At 40.3% G+C, this 18,359-nt stretch overlaps 1 protein-coding gene across 1 annotated transcript in view; it reads right to left on the reverse strand.

Annotated features, from left to right (window-relative positions):
* Window positions 1-18,359, reverse strand: part of FAF1 (Fas associated factor 1) — a 170,766-nt gene that overhangs the window by 11,811 nt on the left and 140,596 nt on the right. The window contains exons 16-18 of the mRNA XM_074152657.1: window positions 8,632-8,712; window positions 8,162-8,239; window positions 3,898-4,113 (exon numbers count right to left, since the gene is read on the reverse strand). Of these exons, the coding sequence (XP_074008758.1) occupies window positions 3,898-4,113; window positions 8,162-8,239; window positions 8,632-8,712 (375 nt within the window). The remainder of the gene's footprint in view (window positions 1-3,897; window positions 4,114-8,161; window positions 8,240-8,631; window positions 8,713-18,359) is intronic.

Raw genomic sequence — 18,359 nt, forward strand, 5'->3', positions numbered from 1 at the left:
TTAAAAGGATTTAAAAAATCTTAATACTCTAAACAGAGCAAACTGGTTCTGAATTATTAAGCAACATTTTAGATGCATTTAAATAACCTTAAGTGACTTAACTGCCACCTGATCCTAAGCTGTGGCTCAGAAAAACGAAATGTGAAATACTGTACAAGTCTTGGCTTACCAGGGCTTCCAGATACAGTAAATAAAGAGCTTAAGTCTCTAATTCCGTGTCTGCAAAAGGCATGCTCTCAAATACATAACTAATGCTCCACCTGAAGGAGAAATAATAAGCAGACGAAATTGTGGATTGCAGTTTGGGTTTTTCAGAAGAAATGGGTAAATTCAGTCTTTTAAAAATAGTCTTTCAAAAGAGAGGACCTCCCTTTCTGACAGATGCCATAAAACGTTCACAAACATATCATTAACCCCAGCAGGGTGGCTGAAGCCCCCTTTGGGTAAGTTCTGCACATTCCTCCTATAGTTTCAGGAAGACCTGGTCAGACCCCTTCAGCTTCTTGCCTGAAGCGCGGTGAAATGCCCAGGCCGTAAGATGTCAAAGAGTTTCAGGAAGACTTCTGCAGATCTCCACTGCAGAAGGAAGTGAGGAACTGATCCTCTGGGAAGTATCCAGGGAGAAGGTGGATCTTGCAGCTGGCAGAGCGAGAGGACTACTGAAATTAATGTCTGGGAAGGCTTTTAAGAGAACTGGACTTAGAAGTAGTAGTGAATGCGAAGGTTGACTGAGCATGCTAATATGCTTAGGGTAAGCTCTTTTTGTTATAGTTAAATGCATTTTGAAGATTAGAGAAATTATTGGAATAAAAGGAACTATATTTCTAAAATCAGCACTTAAATATAAGTGGCGCACACATCTGCTTCCATAAAGTCTTTGCAGGTGCATCTAAGAATAATGCAAAGAACTTATAATGCAGCTTTTCACTCCGGAAGATGTGCTTGCCAAACGGTTTCAAAGCCAGAGGTACAAGTTACCTGCTGTCCCAGGCTGACCCCCGTGGCACACACTGGTGGGGACGGTTTCAGTGCTGCCTTGGGAAAGGTACGGGGAGAGGAGGTGGTTAATATCTAATTTCAGCGCCAGTAGAAAGAAAACACAGTCGGTGACAAAGACCCAATAACAAGTCACTGCATGTGCTTAACTGCTTTGGAATGCCACTGCTGCTTTAAAATCTACAAGTAGTGTCTGGAAAAGGTTAATCTGTGTATTTACTCATGTGTAGAAGTTTGTATTTACAGTAGGGTTATGATACCAACTTTAAGTTAGCTAAGGATATCTGTGTAAGCAACTGGAACATAGAACTAAGAACTAATGAATTTGTATTTACCAAAGTAGTAAAAATACTTCAATGACACTGTATCAGGACTGATGGCTTTGAAAAGCAGGTAAAAATGCTCTAACAGACTTCTTACAGGAAAAAGCTGATTTGGTTGACGATAATCCCCTCGTTTTGATAATTCAGAAACACCTTTGGGGGTGCATGTTATTGTAATAGAGATTAGAACTGGAAAAAAAAAATACTAACTTGAGAAGACGTGTTTTCATCTTATTGCAGCAAAAACTCCAGCAAAGTAATTCTGATACCTTCAAACATATTTTTTTCAAAAACATTATGTATAGTTTAAACACAAACAGACATTTTAAATGCTATTATTTTCTGGAGGACAAGCATTCTAAATACTCTGATCTTGTGCAGATTTCAGTGGATATTTGTGATACGCATCACATAGCACAAGGGTCTTGACAACTTACAGTGTATTTTTAAGAGACTTATATGCCCTGAAGGCAGTGAATATCTACTTTTACCGTACTTCCAAGGCATCCATCAATTACTTTTTTATTTTATTTTATTTTTTTTTTAAGCCTGTCTATGGAGTTGCAAATTTCTGCCTTTCCGAACCTGGGGAACATGGCAGATGTCATTTATAGTTCTTGATGGTTAGCAAACCCCTGGGGATTATTTTTTGTCTGTTGTAGCTCTGGTGGTCACAATGGCAACCAGATTCATACACAGCCACTGAGTCAATCGGCATGAATCATTTATGTGACTCCTCATACATGGCATTATTAGGATGGAATCACAGAAAAAAAGAGGACAGGGTCTTTGCTTCCCACGCAACAGACCTACGGCTCCGTATCCTGCCATTAAATTCTCCTTCCTTTGCCTCAGCATTTTCTCCCTGGCGGTTTCACAAATGTACTGAAAATACCAGCCTGTTCTAATTTAGCGGTCTTTTTTTTCTATTCTGCTCCTTTTTGATTTGTTCTTATGTAAGTCATCTGATCAATTTTTGAGTTCGTTACAGAGGATTAAAATTAATAATGATGATGATGTGATTAGGCATAGGAACAGCCAGTCTGAAGTGCAAAACAAATGTAAAAAGTTAGAGTAATATACTTGTAGGATTTTTTTATATTAAATATGTACTAAGACATAAATCTGCTACAGGTAGGGAGGTATGACTTGCAGAATATTTATAATACATGAAAACATTGTTTAGACTGTAAAAAACAATTTTTATTCTGTCAAGTAAACTGAACGATCAGTAATCCTGGAAACGTAGATGACTTCTAGTCTTTGGTTCTACTGGAAATGATATTACATGGTTAAGCAGTGAAGTTAATTAGTGACTAATGAGATTCCTTAAATGCTGCTTTTCAGTCTGACTGATTAGGATTCTCCATATAAGACGAGGTGGAAGAAAAGCTGGGAAAACCACAATCCTGTTCACTGATTTGTGCCAAAAATTGGTCAGAAATCACACCCGCTCTCAAGGCTGTATGCTTGCTATGGACAGGATTTGCTTCCCCTTAGAAATAAGATGATAAAGCAAGAGGTATCAGTTCCAAAGCAGGACCATAACCTCACTAATCAAAGCCTTATTCCTAGTGAACGTCCTCCAGGGGCAACGATGGGAAACAAAATGGAAAAGCAACCCAAGTTACTGAGCGACATTGATGAAAAATGGCTTAACCAGTCACCTGGAGATGCCCCCAGCAAACACAACCCAGAGCTGCCCCCCGTCGTGTGCGGTGCTCAGGCACCACGGCCAAAAGCCTGCTGAGCTTCACCCATCACTGCTCGGCTCTGAGCTGTCACCTCTGCAGTGCCCGTTACCTTCACCTTTCATGCGGGGCCCCAGGTAACGGCTGCACAGTTGGACCCACTGACTTTTACCTTTGCTGTAACAACGGCCAGATGAGAAATGAAAGTCAATTTCTAATACAGCAGAAAACATATAGGTATGTTTTCAAAGAAACTTAGTAACCAGCACATAAATATCTGTTGATAAATCAACAGAATTTAATGGGCTTTTGGAAGCAGTATTGATTTTGAAAATCGGTCACAGCAGGTACATCATTAGAATTTCGAGGTAGGAGATATAAATGATTATTTACTGGTATTAAGTAATAGGCAGATGAATAATTCATTAGAATGTACTGATTAGCTCATAACTGTACACTGTCTGACACTGAGCCTTCCTTGCTCGTAACATAACATTGCATCAAAACGGCAAATCCAGAAAGATCAGAAGTCTCAGCCCAGAACAGACCTAAACACTGCACTAACACCGATGCGGCTTCCTTCAAAACAGGACGTGAGCGATGCTGGCTCAGCACGTTTGGGCAGTTTTCATTGAATACGGCCCACAACTCGTTTCAGAATCGGAAGACTTTTATAATGGCACTGGAAACAGGTTTCGCAACGTAATTTTGTACGTAACATAAGACAGTGTTGGTAGGTCAGCACCTGGCTTGCTTATGGCCACAGAGCTTGGCAGCACTAACGTATTCAGGCATATCTTTTACCTTCCATGCTATAACATACTGCTCATCTAACGCACAGGAGTAAGAAGTAGTGGTATTTATTCCTGGAAGGTACGTTTACTCACATCTCTCCTCGGAAAGGTACCCAGCAGCTTGTATTCCTCCCAAGGATACCCCTTGGAAGCTACAAAATCAAAGACGACCTGCAGCTTGCTGCTGGCCAGGAAACGCCGCTCAAAGAACTCTCCGCTGGGCGTCCGGATACGCAGTTTACTGACGGACTCGGTGCTCTCCTCCTTCGGCTCGGGAGGCAAAGACTGCTCAAGGGAGAGCCTGATAGCCTGAGGAAGGAGAAATAATAATTTAGGTTGCAAGGCTGGCAACAGAAGAAAAGGACGGAAAGCTCTTCTTTTTATTTCTTCTAGAACTTGGAGAAGAGCACAGTGCTCCAGAGCCGTAGCTCTGCTTTGTATCTCAATGACAAGATAAGTTTTCTTCATTCCTTAATAACAGCCCACCAGACAACTAATTAAAATAAATCCCTCTTTATAACACATATTATTAGGTCTACAGTTAATGCATGATGGGGATAAGTAATTTAATCATTTGGCAGAAAGCCTTGGAAAAAATTTGAATGAGAGAATAATTGTCAAGTGGCCAATCGCTTCCTTAAAGGGTATAAATTAAAAGGCAGTAAAAGTGTTTCTTTAAATGCACTTATCAAATTGCCTTCCTTTTGCACAGAGTAATTGACCATTTGCAGCAAAGACAAGACCTTTAGTGGCAGTTCAGAGTAAAAAGAAATATATGCAGGAGATTTACTACAAATAAACTAAAACATTGTTAAGAGACATAAAAATATCATGAAAGTACATTAGATACATGGAGTAGGTATAAAAGTAGGAATGGTCAAAGAAGAAAACTGAGAGAACAGAAATGGGAGCTTGAATATTTAAAGCTATTATTATTATTATTAGGAAGATGGTCCCAAGCGCGGGTGCGGACACTTTCTGTACCAACTTGCATGAAATCAGCCCCAAAATTGCAATGATACTACACACGTATGATGGTCTTCCTGCTAACGTTGTGTGCGCCGCTGGTGTCAAGATTTTAAGGGCAGGAGCCAGGTCCGTGTTCTCCATCCTCTGCCTCCAGGAGCTACTACAACACTCAGACTTTGATCACAAGGTTTCTTTAAAAATCGATGCCTAATATTAGACCGCTGAATGAGGTGGCCTTGATTTTCGAGGGTACCGAGCGCTACAGGTACTCATGGACAGGCGCTGGTTAAAAATTGGATCATGCTTAGAAAGCAGCCTCCTTACAGCATCACCTCACTTAAGGCAGCGGTTAATGAGAATGTCAATGAGTGGAAGAAGCAGCATTATCACGCTGCCTCCCCAAAATACGCCTAAAAAGACAGTTTTCCAAACAGAAGAGGCAGTCGGGCACGGATTTATCTGGACTTTCAAGGAACTTTCAAGATACAGAGTTGCTATTTGTGCCTTTGAAAGCCTCCCCAAGGTCATTTAGTAACAGAAGCTGATGGAGGGTGATTACACTGAAGAGAAAGTGCTGGGCAGAAGCAAGATTACGGAGGCTTTTAAATAGTCTACTTCTTACACACAAACCTCTGAGCAAATTATATCTCAGTATAAATATTTATACATAGAACTTGAGTTCATTTTCGCTCATCTACTATGAGATTATATTTTAAATAGATTCTATTTTAATTTTCTCTCTCTCCATTCTCAACCACCTGCTTACTATCTTTCTGTTTTGACATTTCCCCACACAGTATAACAACAGATGCTACATTATTTACTGAACCCAATCAATTATATTATAGAAAAATAAACAACAGTAGCTCATTAGAGCTCTTCTCTTTGTGCAAAGAGCGCGTCGCTCCCCAAAGTAACTCGTCTCCAAGGCTCCAACATAAAATGGCAATTTGCAATGGATATTCCGTACCAGCAAACCAAGTCAGAAAACAGCGATGTGATGGATCACGTTAATAACTCTTGGACCTGAACAAGCAATTTCAGTCTGTTGATAAAAAGATGTTCAGTACGTGAATAGCTCAATAGTCAGATTTTAAATATACGAACGGAACATAAAGCTGCTCTGTAAGCAAACACTGTTGCAGAACAATTTTCAGTAGGAGTAATCCGTATACTTGAAAATGGGGAGTGTTAGTAAACATTATTGTTAAAATCCCTTTTGTTCTGCTAAGCAAACAGATCCTATTATTGTCATTACTGCACTCTACATTAAAACAGGGAAGCTCAGGTATATTTCGATAACATGGACCAATCTTGCAGCCTTTGCATAAGAAAACAATTTCCAAAAGGCCAAGGTATCAGAAAAGGTTCAGGATTGGATATAACAAAGCAGCATGAATTATTGTTTCTATGCATGCAATATTACTTTAAAAAAGAAAAACATACTTCTTACTTGAATCTGAGCCCGAGCCAATTGATCAATAGACTGTTACTGCTACAGAACTCATTTAGTTCAATTACTGTTAACCTCAATGAATTGCCCTCTTACAACTCTTCTTGACACAATTCTCGGTCCAGTTTTGTGCATTGCTCCTTCAGTTGTGTTTTAGCTTCCATTCTTGGCTCATGTTAACGACCGGAGCTAAATAAGTCATCAGATACTGCAGGATAAGAAAGCAGCAGTGGACTGCATCCTTCCCAAACCAAGGAATACTACTGTTTGGACTGAATTTAGTATTTACAAGGCAGTACTGTTTAGAAGATTCTTGAATGCTTAAATGGTTCAGGTTTTTTAATGCAATTACCTTGGTGAAAAAATATATATGCAAATGCACTGCTCATACAGTTTGTTTATTGGATTTATCTCGGGGAATAATAAATGTGTTCATAGCCAACTTTTTTTGCAGTTGTATAATGCAATTTTTTCATACATCAGCAAAGTACACAAGACTGAAATGTCAAGTATACATTTAAGTCACATGTAAGGGGAGAATAAGGAAGGCTGTGATTTATCAGGATTCCATGAGTTCCAAGGACTTTAACTAAGTGGCGAATTAAATGAGAATAGAATTCCAAATCTCAGATCTCCATAATCCGTGACAGTCAAAGCAAAGGAGTTACATTAAGTCCACCAAAAATATTGGAACTCTGATATTTTATATAAGTGAATAAATATTTGTAATATTTATATTTTATTTATATTCGATATAATACTGGAAACAGACTCAGGACAGATATTGAGTAGAGTTGCTGATACAGCTTTGTATTCATTAGCAACTCGCTCACAGAATCTTATATGCCTAGAAGTCAAAGGACAACCCCCAATCAATTCTGATTTCAGTCAAGACATTTATATGTGAATATCACTTTTATTTTGAAAATTTTAATCAAGGGTTTCACAAAGTTCTTTTGAAGTATCAGCTGTGTTTCACAGCAGTTCTGTAAGGACTTATATTTGAAGAAATATTGGAAATAATTTTAACGACTAGTCTATTTTACCTATCCTTTGAAATGCGGTGGGACTTCAGGGGAAAAACACGGCTGTACCCCAGCCTTTTTACCATATTTTGTATTTGCCAGGAGGTGAAAAAGAGGAAGTCACTAATATAAGTAAATTGGTGTACATGATGCTTTATGTAAATACCTACACGAACACACAGCCAGGACAGGAGCTACACTAGATCCTGACAGAGGCTGCAGGAGCCGTCTCTGGCAGGTGCTGAGGCCCTCACAATCTACAAAATTAAGAGAATCTACAAAATAAGAGAGTTTGAGGAACAGTACTCTTCACAGCACATAGTTTCTATTTTCTTATAGAGACTAGACATAAAGTGTTCATTTAAACACAACTTTTATTCTAAGGAAGATTCTGGAGAAGACTGTTTCGAAATTTAAAAATGTACCATAAATTCAATTTTCTAGGTTTTGGGTATTTTTTTTTCCTTAATTTTTTTTTTTTTGAAGTGTTTTGTCTCTCAAATTAACTGTGGCAATTTGTTTGATCAGAATTACAGATAGGCTTTGAGCTACTTCCTGGAAGAAATGAAAGGGCTCCGTGGAATTATATTTTTAAGAGGAGGGCCTGCAGAAACAAGGTTAGAGGTTCCCAAAGAGTCCACCATTTATGGAACTCATTTCATGGATGTCCTACCTAATATCTGGCTGTAATTCAGACCCAGATGATGTAATTGTGACCCAGATGATAGATCAGAAGAGCTATTAAACAGTGAATGAAAATGATTTAGCTGCACTATATTTTATATATATGGTCAGAAATTAATTAAATAAAAAGTTGATGTTCACATAAGAAGTATACTTTGAATTAAAGTTGCAATGTCCATAAGCTTCATGAATCCAAAATGTTGTCAGAAAAGGTAAAATATCCCACCTCACGTTCTTCCTCCTGTTCTTTCCGAATCTGCTCCAAGCGGAACTGCTCTGCCATTTCTCTCTCTTGTGCTTCCCTCTAATAAACACAACAGCAATCACACATGTATCACCCCACTTTCCACAGCTGTGTCTAATGACGTGCATTAGCTTATATAAAAGCAAAGAAACTGCTCAACTTTTCTGTAGAAATTAATACAAGAAATAGGATATTTTTTTTAGTGACCTTTTCCTGTCATTCTATTATTAAGTGAGGCCACGACTGCTTTAGCAAAAAGGTGTAAAGTCTACTCCCAGTGACAGTATCTAGTGGCATTTTGTAACTGCTGAGGGTAATTATGTCTCCTCCAGCAACCGTCTCATCTCAGAAGCAGGACCCAAGCCGGGTAGTCCTCTGCACCAGAGAGATCTCACCAACCGCGGAGAGATTCCCGCCCCGACATTCCCACCATCACTTCACCCTGCACACACCTTGGCTCTGTCAGCCTCCAGCGATATGCGGTAAGCTTCGTCCTGCTCTCTCTTCACATTTTCTCTGGCCTCACGTTCATCCTAGACAGGAAAAGAAAATGAAAAACATCAGCAACCCGGACCAACACGATCTATGTCTTTATGTTCACCAGCACTCTTTAACCCCAGTGACTTCAAAACATCTGACTGCCTTATTCATCTAACTACTGCTGGGAGAAATGAGTTCAGAAACGCCTCAAGGGCAACCTTGGCTTTTAAAGATTATGACTTACCTAAAGCTGTGTTTCAATTGCCACGTTATGGACTGGTGTGTCCAAGCCCTGGCACCAAGGCTCCTTGCCCTGCCATCTTTATCATGGCTGTGGCCAGCATGGACCCCGGGAGGGGGTGGTGGGAGGGGTACGTGTGGGCTGGTGCTGGGGAGGGTCTCGCGGGAATCTCACTCCTGCAGCCGGCAATTTGGACGGTCTTGTAACAGGGAAGGACAGACCGAAGTTTAAAGGATGAGGCTGGATTTTAATTTGCTCTCTATTCAGACGGACAGCGGGCAACGGCTTGTCCTGGGAGAGAAGGCCTGCTCCCAGGTCCCTCCTTGGTAAAAAAAGCCCTCAGCGGGATCCATCCAAGGTCATGACTATTAAACATCACCCAGAAACCTCAATTCATGTTGTGTTGAACATTGTATCAGGATGGGAAAGTAGCAAGTCCCGCTCTGAAGTGCCTCAAATGTAGAGATGCAGGCAGACAGGACACACGAGGTTAGCATGCCAACTTCAAGCCAGCAAACCTAGCAAAGTATCTTATTAATCATCACAGCATAAAAAAAAAAAAAAAAAGGTTTTACTAAAAATATTCAAATGACAAAGCGAGGCATCATCCACATGATGGAGGATCAAGAACTGGATATCGCTGAAAGCTGGAATAACTGCACCGGGGTGGTGTCTGACAAAGCACAGCGTACGATCAGTAGCTTCACACTCTGCCTCTGGAGCCAGAGAGAGCGGCTGCTCCCCTGCGCGTACTCCTCTTACACCCGAGAATCCTCCCAGAGCCCTGCAGAGGCTGCACCGCTCCCTACAAAAATCAGTCAGATGTAGCTGTGAGGCTGCCGGTGGGCTCAGGACGGTCACCTGTAGTTACCAGTAACACAGCACTCGCACCAGGGTAACCCCTCCCCTTTATTTCACAGAAATTGAAGTCTACTACCTACTGCTTTTTGAAGGATTATGTTCATTTTTTCATGGTTTATTCCACGTAACGGCATTATTTTGCCAAGTGATCAATTCTCTCCCCAAAACTTTGCTAATTGGCAAAAACTCAATTCTAGATGGGAGGAGCATACGTTAGCTGCTACTGTCATGTCATGCAAACGTGCCAAGATGTTCCTCAAACAAAACTCTACTGCATTAGTGGTTACAAAGCTCTAAAGAAGCATGCGACCACAAGAGGAAAGGACAAATTGCAGGAAAAGGTATACAACCTCCAGCTGGAAAGTAACAAGATCTTTTTAGAGGAAACTCTTCTTCCTTATAGAAACAGGACCCGAGATTATTGTACAATCAGTGTCCCCTAAATTTCATTCACAGAAGATAGAGAAACCATCACTTTGTTCAGCAGAGCTAAGACATAAGAAGTAGTAATTCTTGCAAAATGTAAAAAGGACAATAACCACTGAATAACCCATTCCCCTCCTGGCTTCTCTGGCTCTTGATAAGCTTTTACGGGCTATGTTCACAGAATACCTTCAAAAATTAACTCAAACCTGATAGCAGAAACTACCCTGCATTAATATTCTATTTCTGAGAAGAGGGCATGTTGAAATAATTAAACAGCTCTGATTTTATGTTATCCAAAAATGAGAAAAGCTTCTTGAATACACAGAGGTTTTCCCAACTCTTCTCACAGATGGAATATAACAGTAAAGGAAAAAAAAGATTTGTACTATCTATACTGAGACTTTCCATAAGCATACTATAAATTTAAATCTTAAAATGATGAGAACCACAACTACCTTCCCAAACCAACCTACTAAAAGAAGATGACTTCAGGCAATCTGCGAGAGACCATGCATTTAAAAAATATTAAGAAATGTTTCAGAGAGAACCTATTTAACTTTCATTCACTTTTTTTGCAACTTTATATCTCGCACACTAACTGAATTTCAAATGTCACGCAAGTCCAGTAATGCCCAAGAGAAAACTGAAAGATCAGATGCAACTATTGCAACTACAGGCTCTTTCACCAAGGATAGCTAACAACTAACATATGGTTACTTTAGTTCACAAAAAAAACCCCAAAACAAACCCAAACCAACACCAACCCTCAAAAAGAAAAATTTTAACATTTATAAAAATTGTTAAAAACTCACTGAAAAAATATATGCTAATCAGAGTTATAAGAAATTGACTACTGGCTTTTATTTTACATTTTACAAACTGTCTAGAAAACTGAAGCGAATTATTAGAAGTTACTTGTGATGACCACAGGATTCATTTATCTACAGAGAGCTTTACTGAAGAGTTTTTGAAATTGGTTTAATTTGTATCATGTGGATGACAACTGCAAAAAATACTGACACTATAGATTCTACAACAATAATCTAAACATGAATTCCAGGCATTAAAAAAAAAAGAAAAAAAAAAAAGATTTCTTTCCTCCCTATTCACCACAGTTATCATCGTCCTAAAAGTGGATTATGAAAAAGATGTCAGGAATGTGAAGAATTACTACGCATGACTGCCTGGTCCTCACAGAACTATGTCAGCCACATCGAAAAGTAAATGACCGTGCCACCGAGCTTCACTCATTGAAACAATACTGTTCTTACTGAAACAGGCCTCAAACCCAAATCTGGAATCCAGATTTCTCTAGGTACAAGGCAGATGTAATCCTATGAAATGTCTCTTTGTACCTACTTCTGTGTTTTGTTAATACTGTTCACACTCTACAGGACCCACCTCCTCTACGGAGATTATGGCAAAATTGTAATATTGTCTGGTTCAGAGTCACACCTTAGACTAATCTTAAACATTACATGCTATAGACCTTCTTGTAATGCAGTCTGTTATTCTAGTCATCTCTTCCTCCAGCGAAACCATACAAAGCACAAGGATGACTCAAGTTTACCAAAAGCAACAAAAGAAAATTCATAATGGTGACAGAAAAAGCAGAAGAAAATATTTTGCAGAGAATCTTTCATTGCACTAGCAAAGAAGACATGAAGAAAAAGGGAATAGTGATACCGCTAATAAGTAATTAAAAAAAATGTCATAAGTATTACCCATTAACAAAATGTGAGGTAGCTGACAACTTTCCTGTTAAAACCTACATAAATCGCAGCATCGCCTCAACATCAATAAACGCATCTCCACGATACTTTTGCAATGAAGGCAAAATTGCCATCTTCCTTTTTCCAGAAACCAAGGTGTGAACAGACAACGTCTTATCCCAGGTCACTTTAAAAGCCTTCATCAGAAACGGGGGTTACACTCAGCATTTCTGAACTCCACAGCAGCGACCCAAGGCAAACCGTCCGTGTCCCAGGGGGTTTGGGCATGAGATGAGGAGACAACTCTCCTTTGCCCCTTAAAGGGAAAAAGTCACAGTTCTCTGCTTTCCCATATTGACCATGCGACAGTTTGTTCAAACGAAAGTTGCTATTTAAAAAAAAAAAAAATCGCATTTATCCACAGAATATATTCTTCAGCTATGAATTTTCTTTGCTATCATGCATAGAGTCATAACAAAAATGTGAGGTAAAAGTGTAAGTGCAAAAACGTAAAGTCATAACACGAAAGTAAGTGTAAAAGTAAAGTCATAAGAAAAATAGTAAACACTTATATTTATGAGACAGTTACAATGGAGCAGGTAAAACCTTCTCCAGAGGTCCAAAACTAAGAAAAACTTACAGATAAGGTTAAGAAGAAATTTAGGATAGCTCTTTCCAGTAATTATTCCCTAAACTATTTCTTCAAGTTACCCCTGCAGCACCTAATAGCAGGCATTTTTCAGATGCAGGATGAAGGAAATGGGGGATTCCCGATTGCATTTAGGACAGCAACGTCCCCTTTTGCTGAAGATTACACAGGGGGAAAAAAAAAATACACAAGACATTTGGCTTTTTGGATGGGTTATTTTGCTGGAAAAGTCAGCATTGGCCCTTCTGGGCTTTTTTTTTTTTAAGTTTACTGTTGTTTCTGAAGGTAGGATTTAATGATTTAACCTGAGGAATCAGCTTTGCACCTGATTTGTCTCAGGGAGATGTGTTATATCTTATTCCCCACTGGCTTTTGGGATCAGTTTTACTATGAAGTAAACCCAGATGAGAGGGAACTTGAGAAGATAACCACAAGCAGGAGACATTTCTCAGAGCATCAGTGAGTAAATGGCTGTTACAAGAAAGAAAAGAAAAAAAAAAAAAGAGTGTATTTACAAATGCTGAATGGTTATCTGAGAGACAGTTCATTTTACTGAACCACTCCTGAAATTACAATCTGCAGGTGCTTAAGGCTATTCATGGGAGCGTTAAAGAGAACCACCCCTTTGTCCAAACAAACCAGTGCAAGAAAGGCATTAATTTGACTCACTAAGATGACAGACTTGCGCATTGTATAACTTAAACATACATGATGGGGAATATATAGATGAAAAATGTACACAGAACGTGTTGGGCATATGAGAACGGTGAAGACAAAGCAAACGAATGTTTCTGCGGTGGCAGAACCACGGGTGGGGAGGCAGGACGGGGCAGAACCACCAGAGGATCCTGCCAGTCTATACTGAAGGCTCAAAGCCCAGTTCCAGGTACTGATTTTTGGGAATTACCTGAAGTGAGATGAAGGAAACAAACCCAAAGCCTTCAAGAAGCAATCCTGCAGCGACTTTCCATGGGAAACCAGCCGGCCAGTCCTGCCACAACATCTACCCACCCGGGCTGTGTAGCAGGGAAAGCTGCGGTTTATTAGGAGAAACTAAGTGAATATTCACTGACTGGAGCCATCAACACGTATAGCCGAAAAGCCACGCGAACTAAAAATATTTTCATTTCTATCTTCTGCCTTTCCTCTGTCATTACCTTGCATTTTGTCAAAGTTCAAAATACGCCGTGAACTCCGGAAGGCGGCACTGGTGTCTGCTGGTGTCTCAGTGCAGTGAAGTGCACAATGGGGAACCCATCGTTTGGGATGCTATCATATTACAAATGCAAAATTGGAAAATTTAATCAAATAAATTTTGATTACTGTAGTTTAATTAGTTATATAACTAGTAATAATTAGTAAATGTGCTAATTGGATTTTTTGAGGGGTTGAATCACAATCTTCCTTAGATGACTGTCAGCACCATAATGCTTTTGTGCCTTGCAATTTAATGAATTTCATGTATTTATTCTCCTAACCTCCTGTTGTGCAAATACTATATACCATGATACACATGACAGTGTTAGATGGAACACAGATTATCAAAGCTACTCAGACGCCTAAATTTCTACTGATTTTATTGTGAGCTTCAGTGCCTAAACAGAAATTGCAGAGGTCTCCTACGCAGCGGATGGAAGCACTTAGACCATCCTCTAACTGGAGGGCACTACTGCAGGTGAGGAGCGGAAAAAAGCAACCCATCTGAAGGAGGAGAAGACAAACAGACCATGGATTAGGAGAATATGCACAGGGACCGATCTTCTTTAGCTTCCTTCCTGGCTGTGAGAGATATATTTGGAAGAAGAAAGAGAAAAGGTGTTGGAAGCTAAAACCGTTAATTTATCATATCAAAACCAAACAAAAACAAAAAGAAGGAAATCCCTTATATTTGACAGCAGGGAGGCAGCAGAGGAGGAAGACGTGGTGATACCAGGCTCCTTACTGCAGTTATGAAAATAACACTGGGCCAGTAGAGCCCCACCTAATACAGGAGAGTGCTGGGACGGACATGCAAGCACGCTTTTACAAAGAGCCATGGCAGGGAAAAGAAGGTGAATTTATGTTGTTGTTTTGGAGTTTTTGTTTTCTATTACACATTTTTTTTTATAATTCGCTCAGGAAAGACCTACATTTTCCTTACGCTGTAGCAGGATCTAGGAAGAAGAGATGTCACCTGAGATCAGAGAGCAAAGATGGTGACTCTGCAGGTCTACACTCTTCTACAGCTTATCCTCACCCAGAGTCTGTTTAAAACAGGTTTTCCAGTTTAAAAATCCTTAAGTATCTCTCTTTTACACTAAAGAAAACAGTGTGTCAGCAGACATAGTTTAAAGTGAATCGAAGGTTTTAAAAACCTTCTTATTTTTACCAATACCCATTGAAGCAAGTGTGGGTATTACCATTCCACCTTGAAGTCTAATCCGAGCGCAGGAGCGCTAGTGTTGCGTAACAACAAAAATAAACACGACCAGAGACCTACTGTTACTTAAATGTGGACAAGTTGGACCAGCTGTGTAACAGTCAATGCTTCTACAGTAATAAATGTTGACAGCAAAAATAAAAAGAATGCATTACTGAGACATCATCAAATGAGCCCTGTCATTACATGGAAACTCCACCCTGTATAAGCTTGTCAAAAAGTGTTACTGTAATCCTTTGAGAAGCCTCCTCCTCGGGCAATAGAGAAAAAATGTTTAGGATGGGCCCAGAACAGGTGTGTTGCGCTGTAATGGCAGGATTTAATCACGGATCTCTTCACATTAATCTCACAAAGGAACTAACTCGGATCTATTCGGGCCCATCACGCCACGCCGAGATGATTATTTAACTACCCAATTAAAGTAAGCAAGCTAACAGGGTGTTTAAAAATGGACATTCCAGGGCGTACAATATTTTACAATTATTATTTGCTTTCCTAAGTTCGGCATCGGGCACTGACACTCAAGAGGAACTGATACTAGGTGCTCTTTTCAAAGTCAGTCCCCGAAAAAATCTCAGTTCACACCTTGATGTACACAGGCCGGTTGTCCCTGCTCCGAGACACCCTCTTCCACTCACGGGAGAAACTCCCCGGTGGCATTTATTTCCTCTTTGCAAAAATCCCCAGTCCCACAGCCCGAATAGTATTTGAGGTACAAACCTCTGTAGCGTGGGCCAGAGAGGCAGATGTGGTTAGAGAAGGGAAACGTGTCCATTAGGGGGATAAAATCATTAGTGTGGCCTCAGAGGAATCCTGCACACACACAGCCCGGGGCTGGACTTCAGACCCGAGACCCGAGTGCAGTGACACGGGCAGGGACCGTACCCCGGCCAGCCGGCCCTGCTGCTGTTGATGCCATCGAACCCACCATTTAATTACCCACTGGCCGCTTCCCATCAGAAGTGCCAGACGAGCACAATATCAGTACACCGCTGATCGCACTTTATGATTTGTGGCTCGTTACTATGGCAATTTAGGTAGCAAACTTATGAAAACAGACATCGTGACAGCTAGACCGTGTATCTACAATGGCACAACAACAGCGTGGTCCAAAAGAGGCAGGACGTTTCCAAAATGTCACCTGGTCAACACAGCTGAGAGGTGGCAAGCGACAGGGCCGGTGGTTCATGATGGACCCAGGAGCCTTGGGAGGGCAGGACAAAGAACGGGACAGCAGGTTGGTCTCCCTTTAAGGAAGCTTGGGAGAGAAAATGGGTGCCTAAATTACACACCACCGTACATCAAGACAGGTACGTTGGATTACGGTGAGTAGACATCTGCATCTCAATGTTTTTAAGGTATTTCTTTGGAGGTTATGTAAGAAAAAGCTTAATCAAACACAACATACAAATCTAAAAATTAAATCCAACTGCTGGTTAAATGACAGTATTTTAATACTTGACATTATAGACGTATGCCCCAAATTTGCCTGATTAAAGGTTTATGAGGCTACACCAGTAAATTTGACTAATACATGGACACAAAAGCAGCAGATTTAACTAACCATACTATTACCACCAGCTAACAAAGTGACTCAGTTCCCTCAGGTGCGATAAGTCAGTGACGCTGTTGTGAGCATCCTGCGCACACCATCAGCTGATGATCGGCGACCGGGAGCTGACAGTACAGGGATGCCTGAGCAGCTACAGCCAGAGCAGGCAACACCTGTACCATTAGCTGGCAGTGGCAACAGTCATCCTGCACTGAAATAACCATCAGAGGGCACTGCAAAACACTCTGTGCTAAACAGAATCGTGCGAGAGCTGTGTTGGAAGCTTTCATGTGCATGCAAGTTAAAAATCCAAAGTGGAGAAGCAGTTCAGCTGCACAAACCGACTCATTAGTGATTTCATGCTGTTATTTACAAGTGTATCCAGTTCTGTTTCTCCCTCACACACACTTCTGTTCACAGCAAAGCTATACAGGTGACTCCTCTTTTTACAACACAAAAGAGTTTTCTGCTTATCTTCTTGTGGTTTTGTGATGACTTATTGTTGCTATTAAGAAAACAGTAACAGAAACCGGACTCTGTATCCTGTTTGCTATTGTAATATTTGGGAAAAAATTGCACCAACTGCAGTAAAAAAAAGAAAAGGTGTTGATGTTTGAACACTTGAAGTTGTCAAGTACAAGACTTAGAAGAAAGCTACATGTTATGTAGCAAACCACAAAAAGACAATATTTTCTTTTCCAAGCTAAAGCCCTCTCCTGAGTGCAGACTGCTCGTCAAACACTCCTTCTCTGGAATTGTAATTTCATAAAGCGAGGTTATTTTTTTGTTTTTACACTTCCTGCTTCAAAGGCGAAAGTGTCTGAGATCACCTTTTCGGTGCGCTTGTAACAAGTGGAGCCAAGGTATGAGTAAATACCTTATTTGTGTATAGAACCCATAGCGTCTGGAAATCTGCCCCTAAAGTTTATGAAATTTTCCATTAGTTTTCTGAATGTCAAAGTGTGTTAGAAAAAACTCCCATTGGGGAAGAAATGTCACTGGTGCTCTCAGTGCCAGAAAACCAAAAGGAAATATCAGAAAAGACTACAGAAGACTTGGACAAAGGTAGATTTTAGAGGAATGTATAGAAGTTACTTTTCCGTTCTCCCTATGCACTCGGAGTAAGCAGAGCACCTAGAGTAAGAAGTCAGGAGTCATCCATACCACCACTGTGGGGACATGCATTACTGGACTGTCACTGCTCTTGGCCATCCAGGGAAGGATCCACAGCAGCTCCAGGCGCAGGAGCCAGTTCCCAGTTCTGTGATCGTGGCCTCAACGCTACCCAGTCTTCTCTTTCTTGAAGCTTTGTCTCCCTTACACCCAGATTTTTCTCAGCTGCAAAGCCACCTGGTTTTATCCTCCTAGGATGGGTCTCTCTCTCACCTGACCTCCACCATCCTCTCTCCTAAATAACTGATCTCCTCCACTCTGGACAACTGTTCTGGTCTCCTGTTCTCTATTCCACTCCTATTTCTGGTTCCTTCTCCTATCCCTTATCTACTCTTATCTCCCTGCCTTTATGTGCTTTTCTTTCCTTCTGTTTCCTTCCTTTCTATCAGCTTTTATAGTTTCCAGTTCTGAACCTTTCTTGGAACTCATCTGTGATGTGAATTTTACCTTCTTATTAAAGTATTAAACCCTCCCTCTCCATACCCGACATATTCCTCTTAAAATGCAATCAAAAATTCAATTATATTGTGCCTTGGATTTTTGTTGTAATCCTCATATTAAAATTTGTGTTCAGTATTAACAAAACTAAAGTCAATTTCTTTACCAATGAATTACAGGTAGCATAAATAAAGAAGAAAAAAAAATGAACTACAGATATTGTGCAGAT

Source organism: Numenius arquata, chromosome 8 (assembly GCF_964106895.1).
Source record: "Numenius arquata chromosome 8, bNumArq3.hap1.1, whole genome shotgun sequence".
In the NCBI taxonomy this organism is placed as follows: Eukaryota; Metazoa; Chordata; class Aves; order Charadriiformes; family Scolopacidae; genus Numenius; species Numenius arquata.